Here is a 14,961-nt window from a genome sequence, read left to right as displayed (position 1 = left end):
CACATAAATTAAGTGACCCCAACTATTATAAGGAAATTTTGTATACCTCGAAAGAGTAGGTTCTTGCAAAATTATTCTCGTAATACCAATATTTCACCAATCAACCTCACAAGGGCAAAGGCAAATGCGAACTTTTTTATAATCGAAAAACCTTCAATGATCAATATAGGAATTAAGTACTTTGATACATGCAAGAATCTTATTAGTGCATATCAATTGCCTCGCATAAGCAAGAAGACTAATGTAATAACCACACGAGCCTCGCTCTAGTGGTACCCTTATTGTCTTCTAAGGACGACACCTTGTTTATTTGATCCTTCAGAGCAATAAGGATGGAGTGGGAAAACATAAAAAGGGATTTGGATTTAGTTGGGTTGGGGGTTTCACCTGTCAGTAGGGTCCGACCCAGTGGCGTATCTAGGAATTTACTCATGGGGGTACGAATACGTAAGTAATTAGACTCGTTAATTTTTTTTTTTCAAAATAAAGCTTTGTTAACATTTTTTTTCTCCCTAAGTTTAAGTAAGAACTTAGATATAATTGCTAACTATTTAAGTGTTCAATGTTTCAATTTAAATAACAAGATCTTTAGAAATAAGTTGTTCAAAGGGTAAGTATATAGTATTTAAATAACTAATAGTCATAGGCCCATAGAGAGTAGTATATAGTAGAAGTGTTGAAGATAAATTAAACATGAGTCAAAGGGTAAGTAATTAAAAGCATAAAAAGAACTTTGTGGGGATTTGAACTCAAGACCTCCTCATAAATTCATGGATCTTTCTTTTCCCTTTTGCTACCAACAAGACAAACCTCAACTTATTGATTTATTTTCATTATTTTCCATAAATAATGGGGGTACAGCTGTACCCCTTGTACCCCCTCTAGATCCGCCCATGGTCCGACCTGACCTCACTACATTATTTGGTAATAAAAAAAATAATGACCTGATTATAATTTTCGATTCACTAGTGGAAAAATGAAGAAGGGCTGTGCTGAAAAAGGCATGTAGGGCGGCGCTTTTTGACAGCAGCCCTTTCAATAGCAGCCCTTCACATTTTAAGTAGGGCTGCGCTAGAAAAGCGCAGCCCTTCCTACCAAATTATTTTATTTTATTTTTTTTTACATTTTTTACTCATAATCTCACATTTTCTGAAATTATACAGAAGAGAAGATAAACTAAACGAAAATAAACCCAAAACAAAAAAAAAGAACGAAACGAAAATGAAAACAAAGAGAAGTATACAATGCAAGAACATTAATCAAAACGAAGATGAAAATACAAGAACATTAATCAAAACAAAGAGAAGTATACAAGAACATTAAATCAAAACAAAGAGAAGTATACAAGAACATTAATCAAAACAAAGAGAAGTATACAATGCAAGAACATTAATCAAAACAAAGAGAAGTATACAAGAACATTATAGATCTGAAAATACAAGAACTACCTCCAAACATTAACCTAATAATGTTAAAATACATAAAACAAAACCCTAATACATAATTAAGGAAAAAAAATTTGGAAAAACTTAAAATGGCTATTTGGAGGCTTAAACGAACTCGAATGGCTTAAAAAGCCTAAACGTCACGGCATAACGGTGAGTTTGACTCGTTAGCCCGTTCCGCTTCCGAAAAGGTATCACAATAGGCAATCGGACTCCGTCGGCATGATTAGTGCAAATCATTTCAGGGTTTTTGTCGCAAATGTTTATGGGAGTTTTTGAGAGAGAAGAGAGGATGAGAGAGAAGAGAGGATGAGAGAGAAGGAGGAAAGGAATAATGAGGGACGTGAGAGAGGAGAGAGAATGAGGGATAATATATTTGACGAATCCCGCTTAATATTTGAAGCCCGCGAACTTTTTTATTTCAAATTTTTTCAGGAAGGGCTGTACATTTTTTAAAAAGCGTAGCCCTACATAGCAGAAGGGCTGCGCTTTTTTAAAAAGCGCAACCCTACTAAGTGAAGGGCTGCGCTTTTAGGAAAAAGCGCAGCCGTTCTGCTATGTAAGGCTGCGCTTTTTTAGGAAAAGCGCAGCCCTTTCTATTTTTTCCCCTAGTGATTTTCTTATCACTAGTTCAAACTAATGATGTGTCTTTTTATATCATTAAAACTTGCATTAACTAAAAAATGGAATTACAACCTAAAGCTATTACAATCAAACATGAAAAAGAAAGCAAAGAAACACTAAGGTGAGCTTAACTAGCTCTTACATTCCCTACAAAGAAAAACCAACTTAATGAGATGGAAGTTGTTGGTCTATTCCGATGCTAAACCCATACGATCCTCATAAATAGATTGTCTTTGTTCATCTTGAAGAATCATTTTTTCACAAGCTGATAAATACCAAGGTTCATGAGCAGAAAAATCTTCTTCGGATTCTATTGATCAATCAAATAATGAAGTCACAACCTTTGGTGACTTGTGACTTTCAACCTTGATGTGAGGGTATATAGAGTTTTTCCTTACAGCGCAGATACTCAAAATGTGTGGAGGTCAAAACTTGCCCCAAATCAAATTGGAGGGCCTCGTACAAGATGCAATTTTGAAGTGTGATGATACTACAAGTTGTCACATACGATTAGGGTGAAGGAAATTGATTTACTTCACCCATCTTGAGGATCTGAAGATCATATCCTGCAATAATCCTGAATCTAAAAGATCGAACCACAACATAAATAGTTTATGACCTAACTTGAGAGCCACATCTCATCTTACCCAACACTCGAACTCCAAAAGTTGCGTATATAAACAATAGCAAACTCCAAGAGCCACTTTTTAATGGATCGGATTTTCTAGATCATTCCTTGTCACAAGAAATCAAGATCCTCCTATTGTCCACCTAGCTTTACTAAATACCACCCTAGCGCAACCATGCCCATCATGGTACATGGCAAGGATAATTGGATCTGAAAAGAACTAAACTAATATTGAAACAAAAACATATCCTAACCAACATAGGACCTTTGACGATGAGAACTTGACTGTAGACTGCATACCACGAGGACGCTTCACTCCAGCACTCTCAACACCCTAAGACATGACACACACAACACTCACACGTGGACGAGGAGAGAGGCAGCGGCGGACCCAGAAACTGAGTAATGGGGATACAGATTTATTACCAATATAAATAAATCAATAACTCGTAAAGGTTATTTCATCATAAATTCGTAACCCTTACAAGGATATGCTTTAATGCATCTCACAATATAATCAAGGATGCACAAAAATAATGCTCCCTCCATCACGTCATGGAAAAAAAAAAGCTTATTTCAAGAAGCAAATAAATGATGATGGCAAAGCTTTTCTAGAAAAATCAAGGAAAGATATATAATAAGAAATAGAAACAATTATTATATTTTGAAAAACCCAAAAAGGAAACAAAAACTAAATTATGAGACGGAGCAAGTAGAAGTAAATTCTTAATTGTATGGCCAGTTTATATTTTTATGTTACAATTGTTAACTTAAAACAATCAGTAAACTATATTGCTAAAAGATATGTTTAATGATTATGTTTTCGCAGAATATGCAAAACTATACAAGACTCGTAACTCGTGTGATAAAAGGGTGAAGATAATGTATTATATAAGAAGTATAAGTATGATTTTTTTGTTGTTGCAGTAAATAATACTTCTAATTTTAAATTTTTTAATAAAGTAATAGAAAGAAATAATTAGACAATACAACAATTGATCAAAAATATTATGAAAAAATGGTTATGAACTATACTTTCCTTCTATTAGAAAGCTAGAGTAGAAGATCATACAACATGTTTCATTAAAAGAATTTGTGTAGCATTTCAGCAAGATGCCAAGACAGCAATGCATCAAAAATCTGCAAAATTGTGAACAAAGAAACATATAGTCATCGAACCCCTGATCTCAAAACACAACAAATGCATGATGTTCCGTCTCACTAACATATAGTATTAGATTACTTTATTAAATCATTTAATTTAAAGTTTTTACGGTAGAGTGTTATGTGTCGATTAACAATAACTTATGTTATTGGTCTACAAATATAATGTTATATTAGAAGTAATAATGGACTGGGTCGGGCCGCGGCTAAAAAAATTGCCTATTGGTCGCGTCGAGTCAACATTTTGTGGCCAAAGCACGCTATTTTGGGCCAAAAAAATAGACTAACAAGCCATTTTTAACTTGTCCAAATGCCGTCTGAAAGCAAAAAAAATCGAATCGGGCCTGAATTGAATAGATCTAAATTTTATGTCATTACTCAAATTTAATTGCATTTTGGTCTTCCTCCATATAAACTTAAACCAATTGAATCTATTTTTTTCTATTTAGAAAAAATCTTGACTTCATTTTCACATCTCAAAATTACAATATATCAAAAACTTTCCCAAAACCCAATTATCAAATAAAAAAAATTCCAAAACCCCTCCACGCATATCATAGCATGCAGCAGATTAGTAACCGCTATTGTACGCATCTTTTTACGCGCATGATAGATTGCAACAGATTGATTACATCTAATTTACGCGTCATCCTACGCGTAATATAGCTAATATCATTACGCTACGTGTTTACCCTTCTTAATATATTCGCACGCTAATAATTTTGTGTTTATTCCTCAAACTTCCAAAAAAAATTTCTGAGTTTTGATTCTAAGAGGAAATTTTTCTGGATTTCTAAATTCAAGACTTTTTGTGAGTTCTTCTACCACTTTTATTAAATGATTCAGGGTTATGTATGGTTTTAGCTTTTTTTTTATAATTTTCCGAAATTCCAATTTTTTTGGGTTGATGAACTTACTTGGGTGGTTTACTGCCTACTAGTTTTTTGTTTTTGTTTTTGTTTTTGTCTTTGTTGGGGGTTTTAATTGTCATTAGGGTATTTCACTCTCATGATCAAATTATACTCTTTTTGGTTGTTTTTACTTATTGGATTTTGTATGTGATTTTGTCTAAAATGTGTTATTTGAATGACATTATTAATGTGATTTTGAACCAACTGTCAACGGGTAGCGTAGTGAATTATCGTGATACTAGCTATAATACGCGTAGGATACGCGTACAATAGCTGTAATCATTGTGTTGCAAGCTATCATGCGCCTAGAAAAAATGCGTACAATAGTTGTTATTAATGTCCTGCAAGCTATGATACGCGTGGAGCTTATATGTCGTTTTTGGTCCACGTGGAGGGGTTTTGGAATTTTTATTTGATGATTGGGTTTTAGGAAAGTTTTTGGTATATTGTAATTTTGAGATGTGAAAATGAAGTCAAAATTATCTCTAAATAAAAAAAAAATATATTCAAATTGGTTCAACTTTATAAGAAGTAAGACCAAAATGCAATTAAATTTGAGTACTGACATAAAACTTATAGGTGACCAATTCGGGCTTTTGAATTAAATAGTCCTACCTTAAATATTTTATTTTATCTTAATTCACTATTGCTCTTTGATTATAGCAAGTAATTTCCTTGTCCTTGGGTTTACTAGACAATACCTCTAATATATCCTTCATTACGAATGTAACACCCCGACCCATAGGGAGTCGAGTATATTGTCACCAATGCACATCCAGGGCAACCAACTGTCCTCAATAACTAACACAAGTTCTTCCGACGCATTTTGTCCTCACTTGTGCGCACCCTGAGAAACTTCCCATGAGGTCACCCATCCCAAGACTACTCCCAACCAAGCACGCTTAACTGCGGAGTAACTAAGGAATTAAGCTTCCTAAAAGAAAGATGCATCTTGTTGGAATGAGTAGTCTGCTAAATCCTCTCAAAGCAATCATGAGGGGTATTACATACACCCCCATTTGAGAACAACAACACCTTCGTTGCGCCGGAGGACTCCACATATTCGGCCACAATGACCTGTTGGTCGCCCCAGCCTGGAAATTGATCGCCGAAACTCCAGATATTCGGTCTGACGACCTCTGGGTCGCTCCTAATGACAATGCAGCCCCAAAATCCTCCCTCACTAGGCATCCGAGGACTCCTACGGCCTGACGGCCTTAGGGTCGCCCCAACACGCGGTCATAGGGTTGCTCTGATACCATCTGTAACACCCCAGAATTTCAAAAGCAGAAAACAAAAGAAATAATAATAATAATAGAAGTATAGGACGATGGCGGAAACATTCTTCTGGGAATGTCACTACTACAAGAAATGCGTTTAAATATCTAAGTGATAAAACCAACATAATAAATAGTATAAATAAATTAAATTGACAACCAAAAGAGAAAACTAACTCTTAAATTAATATAAGAGTTAAACCTAAAACATTTAACATTTTAATGCTCACATCTCAACCCGAGCCCAAACCAAATAAGATTGTCATCAACATAACCTGCAAAAATATACAACAAATATCCACAATCAGTGGAGAGTAATTAACAGCTCTCCCAGCTCAATTAGGATCCACATAGGAGTTATTAAGCATTAATAAATAAGTCTCAATCAACATAAAATATCAACTGAACCAAATAACAACAAAACGACGGCTGACTGTTTAACATGCTTAAATAATGTAAATCATGAATAGTAAACTTAATGTAATCATACAAGATCAATAATATAAGCCTCCATAATAATATAACAAAATAATATAAATAGCTTTTGAGAAAGAACAGAACGCCAGTGGATCGCAACCCACTTCCTAAGGTTTGTCAGATCGGAATCTCCAGACAGCCTATGGGTTACGTTCCCTACTGCCTGTGTCTAAGAATGGCCAAACTCCCGATGCAAGATAGTACCCAGCTCAGTACTTCCCAACCTCTCGGACGACAACAATTAACCCAGGTAATACCCCTAAATCGCAACCTAGGTGGTTGGCATGTTCTGATACCATTTGTAACACCCCGACCCATACGAGTCGAGTATATTGTCACCAATGCGCATCCAGGGCCAACAACTGTCCTCAATAACCAACCCAAGTTCTTCCGACGCATTTTGTCCTCACTCGTGCCCACCTTGAGAAACTTCCCAGGAGGTCACCCGTCCCAAGACTATTCCCAGCCAAGCACGCTTAACTGCGGAGTAACTAAGGAATTAAGCTTCCTAAAAGAAAGATGCATCTTGTTGGAATGAGTAGCCTGCTAAATCCCCTTAAAGCAATCATGAGAGGTATTACACCAAACTTCTGCTTCCAAATCCTTTCATCTTCTAAAGAAATTTTTGCAAAGATCTCAGATTTAAAGTAGTAATGAACCTATAGGTCGAATTTTGGTGGGAAATCTTCCCTTCAATTGTTGGGAAATAAAGAGAAAGTGTGAACTTAATGTTGACTTGTTGGAGAAGTATTACAGAGAAAATTTAAAAAGCTAATCGTACTATGTAGAATAAAAATTTATAAGAGATATATTGTAGAATTAGATAATGCAGGTATATCTCATAGAAAAACTCTAAAAAAAATATAGGAAGATAATACAGCAGCTGTGAAATTCCTCAATTGCACAAATGCTTACATTCAACAGCTAACAATTGGGTTTGTAGTCAATAATAAGGACCTTGTCCAAGTGATCAAGGAAGAGATTTGCAAATTCAACATGCTTTGGGTGTGAAATATACTCTGCAATTCCTTCAGTGCTCGCAAACGTGGACTCAAAGATATGGGTGAAACCCTGATGTAGGTTCTCGATGCTCACGTCCTTGCCCCTGCACCATCATATACATCATTTACATATCTTCGTTCTTTTTAATCTACATACTTTTATACTTTGACAATATTTACAAATTTCACTTTAACCATCATTTGTACGTGATTTATATATAATCAAAAGTATATTCTGAGATTTTGGTAGACTCATCTAAGCATATATTAAATTTATATATTTTCTAAATACCAACTTTATATATAGTAAATAAGATATTGATGGTTAAATTCTTGCGTTAGCAAACATGAAAGTCAAACTGTATTGATTAAAGAGAAAAAACAGTAGTATTATGTTATTAGTATCAGTCTTAATGTACATCGTTGATATACCTATTTCGCATAATTTGTACTGGATATACCAAAGAATCTTAGCTTTAGTGGAACTCTTTATTCTTCCGAGGAAAGAACCGAGTTCAAGCCTAGGAAGTCGCACTTTCTATGATGGTTGTAGTCGAAGAGGGAAAAGGACCCGAGTAGAGTTCAAAATTAGCTTGGACCTTACCATGGTCCAACTCATACCTTATATATACTCGACAAAAATAAAAGATAATTATAGATATTAGTGGTCAAAGAGTACGTACCACTGGAAGGCCTTCATGGGTTCAATGTAATTGACGAGGTTAGCATAGCCTTGAATGAGCTCCTCAATCTTCTCAAGTGAGACATCATCTTTGAACTTTGCTAGCAATACATGCTTTACCACTAGCTTTGCCTCCATTTCTCTCCTCTCCTAATCTCTTCTTATTTTGGAGTTAGATGATGAAAGTTTTTTTTGTAGTAGGAGTAACGATTATAGTTGACTGCCTTCGACGTGCATTCATGTTACCGCAACACACGACGCGGGTGTGTTTGATGAGTAACAATATTGATTCTCACATGGGTTTATTATTGATTACTTGATATTCTCTAGTTGGAATGAGATTTACTTTACTAACTAGTTGTTGGCTCGGGCAATATCCCTAATCATTTATCAATATGAATTTGAATTCTTAAATCAAACACGTGAGAAAAGTGGAAAAAGAGTTATACACATTGTATTATGCTTAGGAAATTAAATGATCTTCGAGTTCTTTTTAAAATTTACGTTGTAAATTATAATATGAAATATTTATCAATGTAACCTTGATTTTAAGAGAGCACATATATATTAAATATAAAAGATATAATACAATTTTTTTTAACGTAGGTTGATGTGTACGTAAGAATACAACCGATGCAATGAAATGGTATAATCGTGTTAATAATAGGATATGCTATTATGAATATTAACTTAATTGAACTAAACAATCCCTTTTAGTTTAGGGAAAACCCAGATATATGGTGTAATCTATGTAAGAGCTTATTTATATCATTCGAAGATTATTAGGTCTAAAAAAACTCAAATGGACCCGGTGCACACTAACATAGTGTTCACCGGGTTGGTAAGATATTAACTTCATATAGTGAATTCTACAGAGATATAGTGAACTATACAATATAATATATTTTATTAACGAAAAACATAATGTGAAATTATATGCAATATAATAGATGAATTAATTAAAATGTTTTAACATACAAGAAGATCTAAGTTGCATAGTATATATCATGACACATGTTTCTAATATGTGCAATGATTTAATTTCTGCATGATATAATAAGTGTCTGAATGATATAGTGAGTTTCTGCTTGATATAGTGTGTGTTTGAATGATATAGTGAGTTTCTGCATGATATAGTCAGTTTACGTATGATATAGTCATGTGTCTGAATGATATAGTGAGTTTCTATATGATATAGTATGTGTGTTTGAATGATATAGTGAGTGTGTTTGAATGGATTGCCCTCGCACATTGCCACTCACACATAGACCCAACAATACTCAAATTGTGAATGATGTTCTTCTAGATTTTAATTGGATGAAGTCAAGCGTTACAGAATATGTTATGAACTTATGATAGAATTAGAATGTAACGATGTTAGCTGCAATAATTGGTGCAACATGACGAGACTATAATTACGTTGATTATGAAAGAGATCATCTATTATTACATTCTCTTCTTTAATCAGGGAAGACAAACCAAAACCTCCCATTAGTCTCTCCATATCCATCTTAGTCATTACTGAAGTTATATTACACTCTCTTGAACTCCCTCATTATAAATGTACTTAATGTGTAACACTTATTATTCTCTATCATCCTCCCTATATATATACACACATACTTGATCACTTATTCTACATTGTATAACTTATTTTATCATATATCATGGCTTCTTACATTATGGTCACGTCCAAGTTCAATCTTCTCTTAGTACTCATCCTAACATGCTCAACCAACATGACCACAACATCTTCAAGGCCAATCCCAATATCAAACACTACTACCATCATAACCTCGAATGTCCACTCGATGTTCGAAAGGCTGAAGCTTAACGACGAACCTGGAGCAACTTCATCTGTCAACTGCTGGGCCTCAATGTTCGAGCTACAATCGTGCACTGGCGAGGTGATCCAGTTCTTCTATGATGGTGAGACTTACCTTGGACCGGGTTGTTGTCGTGCTATTCGAGTCATTGAGCACCATTGCTGGCCTAACATGCTGATTACTCTTGGGTTCACTTCTGAAGAAGGGGATATCCTTCAAGGTTACTGTGACTCTGAGGAAGATCAGCAAACTGGGAACTAAATGACAAGGGTCTTAGTAATTAATGAATAAGTGGTTTAAATTCCACGAGTAATGTTCTTATGTTCAGGTTTGAGAAAAGGCAAATGAAAGCTTAATTTTAGTGGTACTAAATATACCTGATGTCTTCTTCAATGTATTGTCCTTTGTTCAGTAAAATGCATTGATCAAACAAAAAACATCTCACTCATCTTCACTAGGGCTGATTTTTCAAAAAAAAAAAAAAAAATGTAAGTTCGAAAATATTTCAAAATGTCACTGAAAAGAGCTCCGAATTTGAGAGGAACAACAGAACAGCAAGCCGTAGCTCTCAATTTCAGAGCAACAGCAACCGTTAGGCGCTAAGCAAGGTTACGAAAAGACATCGATACGCTCAGTATTGTCCTTTCATAACCTTGTTCACCACCAAACAGTTTGACATTCACGTGTACTCATAGACTAACAAGATCGATCAAGTGCGTAGAAAACCTATGTATAGTAATATATAGATAGTACAGGGGATTTTCATCGTCCAAAATATACACAGAATTGTACTACTGTTAAATCTCATGATTTACACAGGTTTACCCTGGAAATGAAACTACTCCTAGTCATACTTATAAAACATTAACTGGTTCAGATTTAACTTAATATCTAATATCAGATCTCCCGATTTACACAGGATCAGTTGGCAACGATCAAAAGCCGCAAAATACTAGGTCAGTTTGGCAAGGATCAAGAGTACAAAATCCACAATCTCTAAGACAGCTGATAAACTTAAACCTACAGAATCAGCCGAAGCACTGGAAACCATAAGAGAGATGCCGATGATTGAAGTAGAAGGGATTATGGGAAAAAAGGATCTTCTCCACTTTCATAGATATTGAACAGTTGCTTAGAATAGTGTGTTGCTAATTTGCGGCATTCTTCAACTCCATAAGGATCATGCTCTTGCAACTCCTCTACAGATTTCACCAAATCGCCATTTGGATCTCCGTCAGTTAGAAAATCTCCTAAGAACGATCCCCTAGCACATGAATGAACAGCTCAATTAGTAGAATTAGCTCTTTGACAAACACCAAAGTGATGGACAAAAAAAGAAAAAAGCAATCTAACGAACATTTAAATTGATAGGTGAAGAGACTAATATCTTTAATAAAATTTACCTTGTCGCATCAAATTTGCTAAACCCTCGTCCATTAGGGATGAGGCTTGCTTTGCATGCCTTTTCCTCATTTGTTTGCTGGCGATAAAGAGCACATACAGCCCTCATGCATAATTCAGGATTTTTACCAAAATCAGAGAGCATATCAGCTTCCAGAACCCATTTAGAGTCAGGATGTCTTCTACTCTGAAGTCTAGAGATTATGTCTTCAAAATCAAGATTACTATCCGACATGTCTTCGGGATCATAAGAATCATCTCCATCATCTTCTTTCGACATATCATCATCTTCCACATCCTCATCAGAGTCATCGACAATAAAACTACTTAAGCTCTTAACACTACTATCTGACTCATCTTCTGATGACTCATCAATGCCTGCAACCTTTTCAGTTGTCAGGGTATCAGGATTCTTTTGTTCACCTTGTCCATACTTAACCAGACGTCTCCTTGGACGAGTTGAATTCAGAGCGCCAGCGGGTTGATTAGAACCTCGAACACCAATCCTCTTGAGTTGACTAATTGGAATATTATCATCATCATCGTCATTCTCACTATCACTAGTAACCCTGTTCGGAACTCGCCTTATTGGTGTGATATCAACTTCTTCACCCTCATTGTCACTGTTCTCTAATTTAAGTGCTCGTCTACTGGGCATACAATCGTGATCCTCACACTCATCATCACTCATAAACACCATAAGGTCTCGCTTTCTCTTAGTCTTTGGGGTCATGTTAGAAGGGGCACTTCCCCTGTCACAACTCTGTTCTTCCCCATAGTGAACCCCATCCATGATTCCATCTGTTAGGTGAACACCATGATCCGACATCATACGAGGCATTCCCTCACTCAGCGAAGTAGGCCTGTGTCTAGCCTGGACATCACACTCATTATCACTGTCATTTATATCAATAACAGCAGAATAGGAAGGCCTTGGTCCAGCCTGAGTCAGTGGAGCGATTTTCTCATTGTAAGTTCTCTCAATTTGATAAACAAGTCGTCTCTTGACATGCCCTTTATTAGTTGGAATATCCTCAGTAAGTACAGATTGTTTGTCTGGTGGTGTGTCTACAAAAGGTAATTAGTAAAATCAACATATTATCAGAGACGACAATTAATTATACTTGCTCTAATAAATGAGAAAAAAAAAAAATTGTGGTTTAGCTATTGTAGTGAAAACAAGATAAGCTTATCAAAATACAATACCAGTTTTCAACTAAAGATTAAAACACTGAAATCTCAAATGATAGATAGAGAACAATTGTACAGCGGCAGTACCCCAATGACTGACTATACATCTGCTGTACGTAGCAGCACAGCCATACAGGTATGAACACTAGCAGACATAAACCAAAATACTGTCAACCTCTCAAGAAATTTGCTTATTTTACATGTCAAATGTCAACCAAATTCATCATCAATATTCAATAAAAAACTTCTAAACTTCACCATACAACTCAATACATTTTCGATACTTTGAAAATATAACCTCCACACTTCAACAAAAAATAGCTTATGAAATCCCACGTATATATAAATGGTCAAAGACGTGCATTAGAGACCATAAACATTCCCACCAGGAAGACAATAAAAACATAAGCGTTGTAGCAAACAAATAGTAATGCAGAAGCAATGTAACATATTCATTCATTACCTTCCATAGGCCTTAGTACATCTACATGTATTGCACCCGGTAAACGAGATGAAGAACCAAAACATCTTGGAGCACAAACATCATCACAATTCATGGAAGTAGCTCCCTGTATTCCAATCGAGATGCCATCTTTGACTTCACACGCAAACCTTCCCTCCAATTCAAGCACGCGTGACTCCAACTCCTTGCATTTCCGCTTCCAATCTTCCACTTCCTGAACAATGACATTCTTCTCGCATTCCGAATCTTTATTCTCAACCATCAATTCACCAACATTAAACACTTCCTCACTCTCCACCTTACACTCATCCAAGGAAAACTCACCATCCACTACCGCCCTTTCAAGCGCGGCCTTCTTCTTCCTCAATACCTTTATTTCCTCTTCAACTCTCAGTTTCTCACCTCCCAAAACCCTAATTTTACCCTCAATTGCTTCCAAATTCGCGGCTTTATTCTGAATTTCTAATTCAAAGGCGAAAATCTCCTCTTCTATCCCAGTATGCTTGATTTTAGAATCTTGCAATTCTTTATTTACTACACCATTAAAATTCACCACCTTTTTCTCCTCAATTTTCACTCTGTTTACCATTTGATCACTGGGTACTTCGTTTAAATCCATAATTAATCAAAACCCAGATAAATTCACTACAATTCAGTTCTAAATTCTACCCATACAGCATAAACACCACACAAATTGAACCCAGATAATACCTAAAACATCCAAAAATCACAATTAATACCTAGGATATTAATAGTATTCACAAATGCAACTGAATTGATAGTTGAAACTTCTCAAGTAATCAAACTTGAAAACATTCGAAAACCTAATTAGGGTATTTATAAAAAAGACAGAAACTATTCATTTTTATAAAAAAAAAAAAAAATACTCACAAAGATATTGCAGCTTCCCCAGCACGGCTGACGCCTAAACTCACAAAGATATTGCAGATTCCTTAAATAAAGAGTTCGCTTTTAGAATCTTCTTGGGTTTGGGTTTTAGAAAATTGAGGTTTTAGTCCCTCTTCTAGTTGCTACATGCCAATATTTGCCAAATATTTCTACTTTAGTACGTGGTATCTACATATTATTTATATTTATATCCTTACTTTTGCCGTTATTACTCAAAAAGACAACTACTTTAGAGCAACTCCAATGGTAGAGCAAAATGAAAATTGGCTTAGAGTGCCACATAGATTTTTCTAGCAAATTTCACTTTAAGCCAAAACTCCCCTAATGGTAAGCCAATATGACTAGGTCCCACTTGAAGTAAGATAATTTTTTTTATGTAGAAAAAAGTATAGAAATTATTCACAAAATTCCCACATGGGCCCACAATTTTAGCTCAAGCCAATTGGCTTAGTTAAGCTACATTGGCTAGCAAATGAATTCTTAGCTACTCACTCCAATGGTTGGGCTAATTGCTTAACTTTTTATTTATTTGCTAGCAAGTCCCTAATGTGCACCATTGGAGTTGCTCTTATGCTTTAGAGCAACTCCAATGATGAGTATTAGGATTCTTGCTAGCAAATAAATAAAAAGTTAAGCAATTAGCCCAATTATTGAAGTGAGTAGCCGAAAATTCATTTGCTAGCCAATGTACTTTATTTAAGCTAATTTGATTGAGCTAAAGTTGTGGGTCCTTGTGGGAATTTTGGTGAACAATTTTTATATTATTCTCTAAAAAAAACTACTATCTTACTTTAAATGAGACATACTCAAACACAAGTATATTGACTAACCATTGTGGGAGTTTTGCTTTTTCACTTAAGACTTGTAAATTTTTATAGAGTTGGTCTTATAAAAGAATGTCTACTTTTAATTTTAAAAAGAGAATATGTCACCGTTTTTTAATATAGTGATTAGTTTAATTT

The 14,961-nt window shown here is 35.2% G+C and overlaps 3 protein-coding genes across 3 annotated transcripts; 1 reads left to right on the top strand and 2 right to left on the bottom strand.

The window, feature by feature from the left end:
- Nucleotides 1-6,126: 6,126 nt before the first annotated feature.
- On the bottom strand, nucleotides 6,127-8,388 carry LOC104888296 (stress-response A/B barrel domain-containing protein HS1). The gene is made up of 3 exons (XM_010673221.3): nucleotides 8,211-8,388; nucleotides 7,442-7,631; nucleotides 6,127-6,324 (listed from the first exon to the last, which is right to left on the bottom strand). Exons 1-2 carry the CDS (start codon nucleotides 8,345-8,347, stop codon nucleotides 7,451-7,453), a joined length of 318 nt encoding a protein of 105 aa, XP_010671523.1. The 5' UTR covers nucleotides 8,348-8,388; the 3' UTR covers nucleotides 6,127-6,324; nucleotides 7,442-7,450.
- Nucleotides 8,389-9,841: 1,453 nt separating this feature from the next.
- Nucleotides 9,842-10,594, top strand: LOC104888588 (egg cell-secreted protein 1.1). The gene has a single exon (XM_010673611.3). The coding sequence runs from the start codon at nucleotides 9,877-9,879 to the stop codon at nucleotides 10,294-10,296; it is 420 nt and encodes a 139-aa protein (XP_010671913.3). The 5' UTR covers nucleotides 9,842-9,876; the 3' UTR covers nucleotides 10,297-10,594.
- A 155-nt stretch (nucleotides 10,595-10,749) lies between these two features.
- Nucleotides 10,750-14,138, bottom strand: LOC104888295 (hypothetical protein). The gene is made up of 4 exons (XM_010673218.4): nucleotides 13,982-14,138; nucleotides 13,091-13,801; nucleotides 11,439-12,504; nucleotides 10,750-11,299 (listed from the first exon to the last, which is right to left on the bottom strand). Exons 2-4 carry the CDS (start codon nucleotides 13,707-13,709, stop codon nucleotides 11,119-11,121), a joined length of 1,866 nt encoding a protein of 621 aa, XP_010671520.2. The 5' UTR covers nucleotides 13,710-13,801; nucleotides 13,982-14,138; the 3' UTR covers nucleotides 10,750-11,118.
- Between the last annotated feature and the right edge of the window lie 823 nt (nucleotides 14,139-14,961).

This window comes from Beta vulgaris, chromosome 3 (assembly GCF_026745355.1).
Source record: "Beta vulgaris subsp. vulgaris cultivar EL10 chromosome 3, EL10.2, whole genome shotgun sequence".
In the NCBI taxonomy this organism is placed as follows: domain Eukaryota; kingdom Viridiplantae; phylum Streptophyta; class Magnoliopsida; order Caryophyllales; family Amaranthaceae; genus Beta; species Beta vulgaris.
The sequence above is the reverse complement of the archived record's forward strand: the minus strand, read 5'-3'. Positions and strand labels throughout refer to the sequence as shown.

Excerpts from the sequence above, each read along its gene's own strand:
- LOC104888296 (XM_010673221.3), bottom strand. The coding sequence starts at position 8,347 with ATGGAGGCAAAGCTAGTGGTAAAGCATGTATTGCTAGCAAAGTTCAAA. Across the intron at positions 7,632-8,210 it reads CCCATGAAGGCCTTCCAGTG|GGGCAAGGACGTGAGCATCG; the intron begins GTACGTACTCTT and ends ATGATGGTGCAG.
- LOC104888588 (XM_010673611.3), top strand. The coding sequence starts at position 9,877 with ATGGCTTCTTACATTATGGTCACGTCCAAGTTCAATCTTCTCTTAGTA.
- LOC104888295 (XM_010673218.4), bottom strand. The coding sequence starts at position 13,709 with ATGGATTTAAACGAAGTACCCAGTGATCAAATGGTAAACAGAGTGAAA. Across the intron at positions 12,505-13,090 it reads TGTACTAAGGCCTATGGAAG|ACACACCACCAGACAAACAA; the intron begins GTAATGAATGAA and ends TACCTTTTGTAG. Across the intron at positions 11,300-11,438 it reads AGCAAATTTGATGCGACAAG|GGGATCGTTCTTAGGAGATT; the intron begins GTAAATTTTATT and ends TTCATGTGCTAG.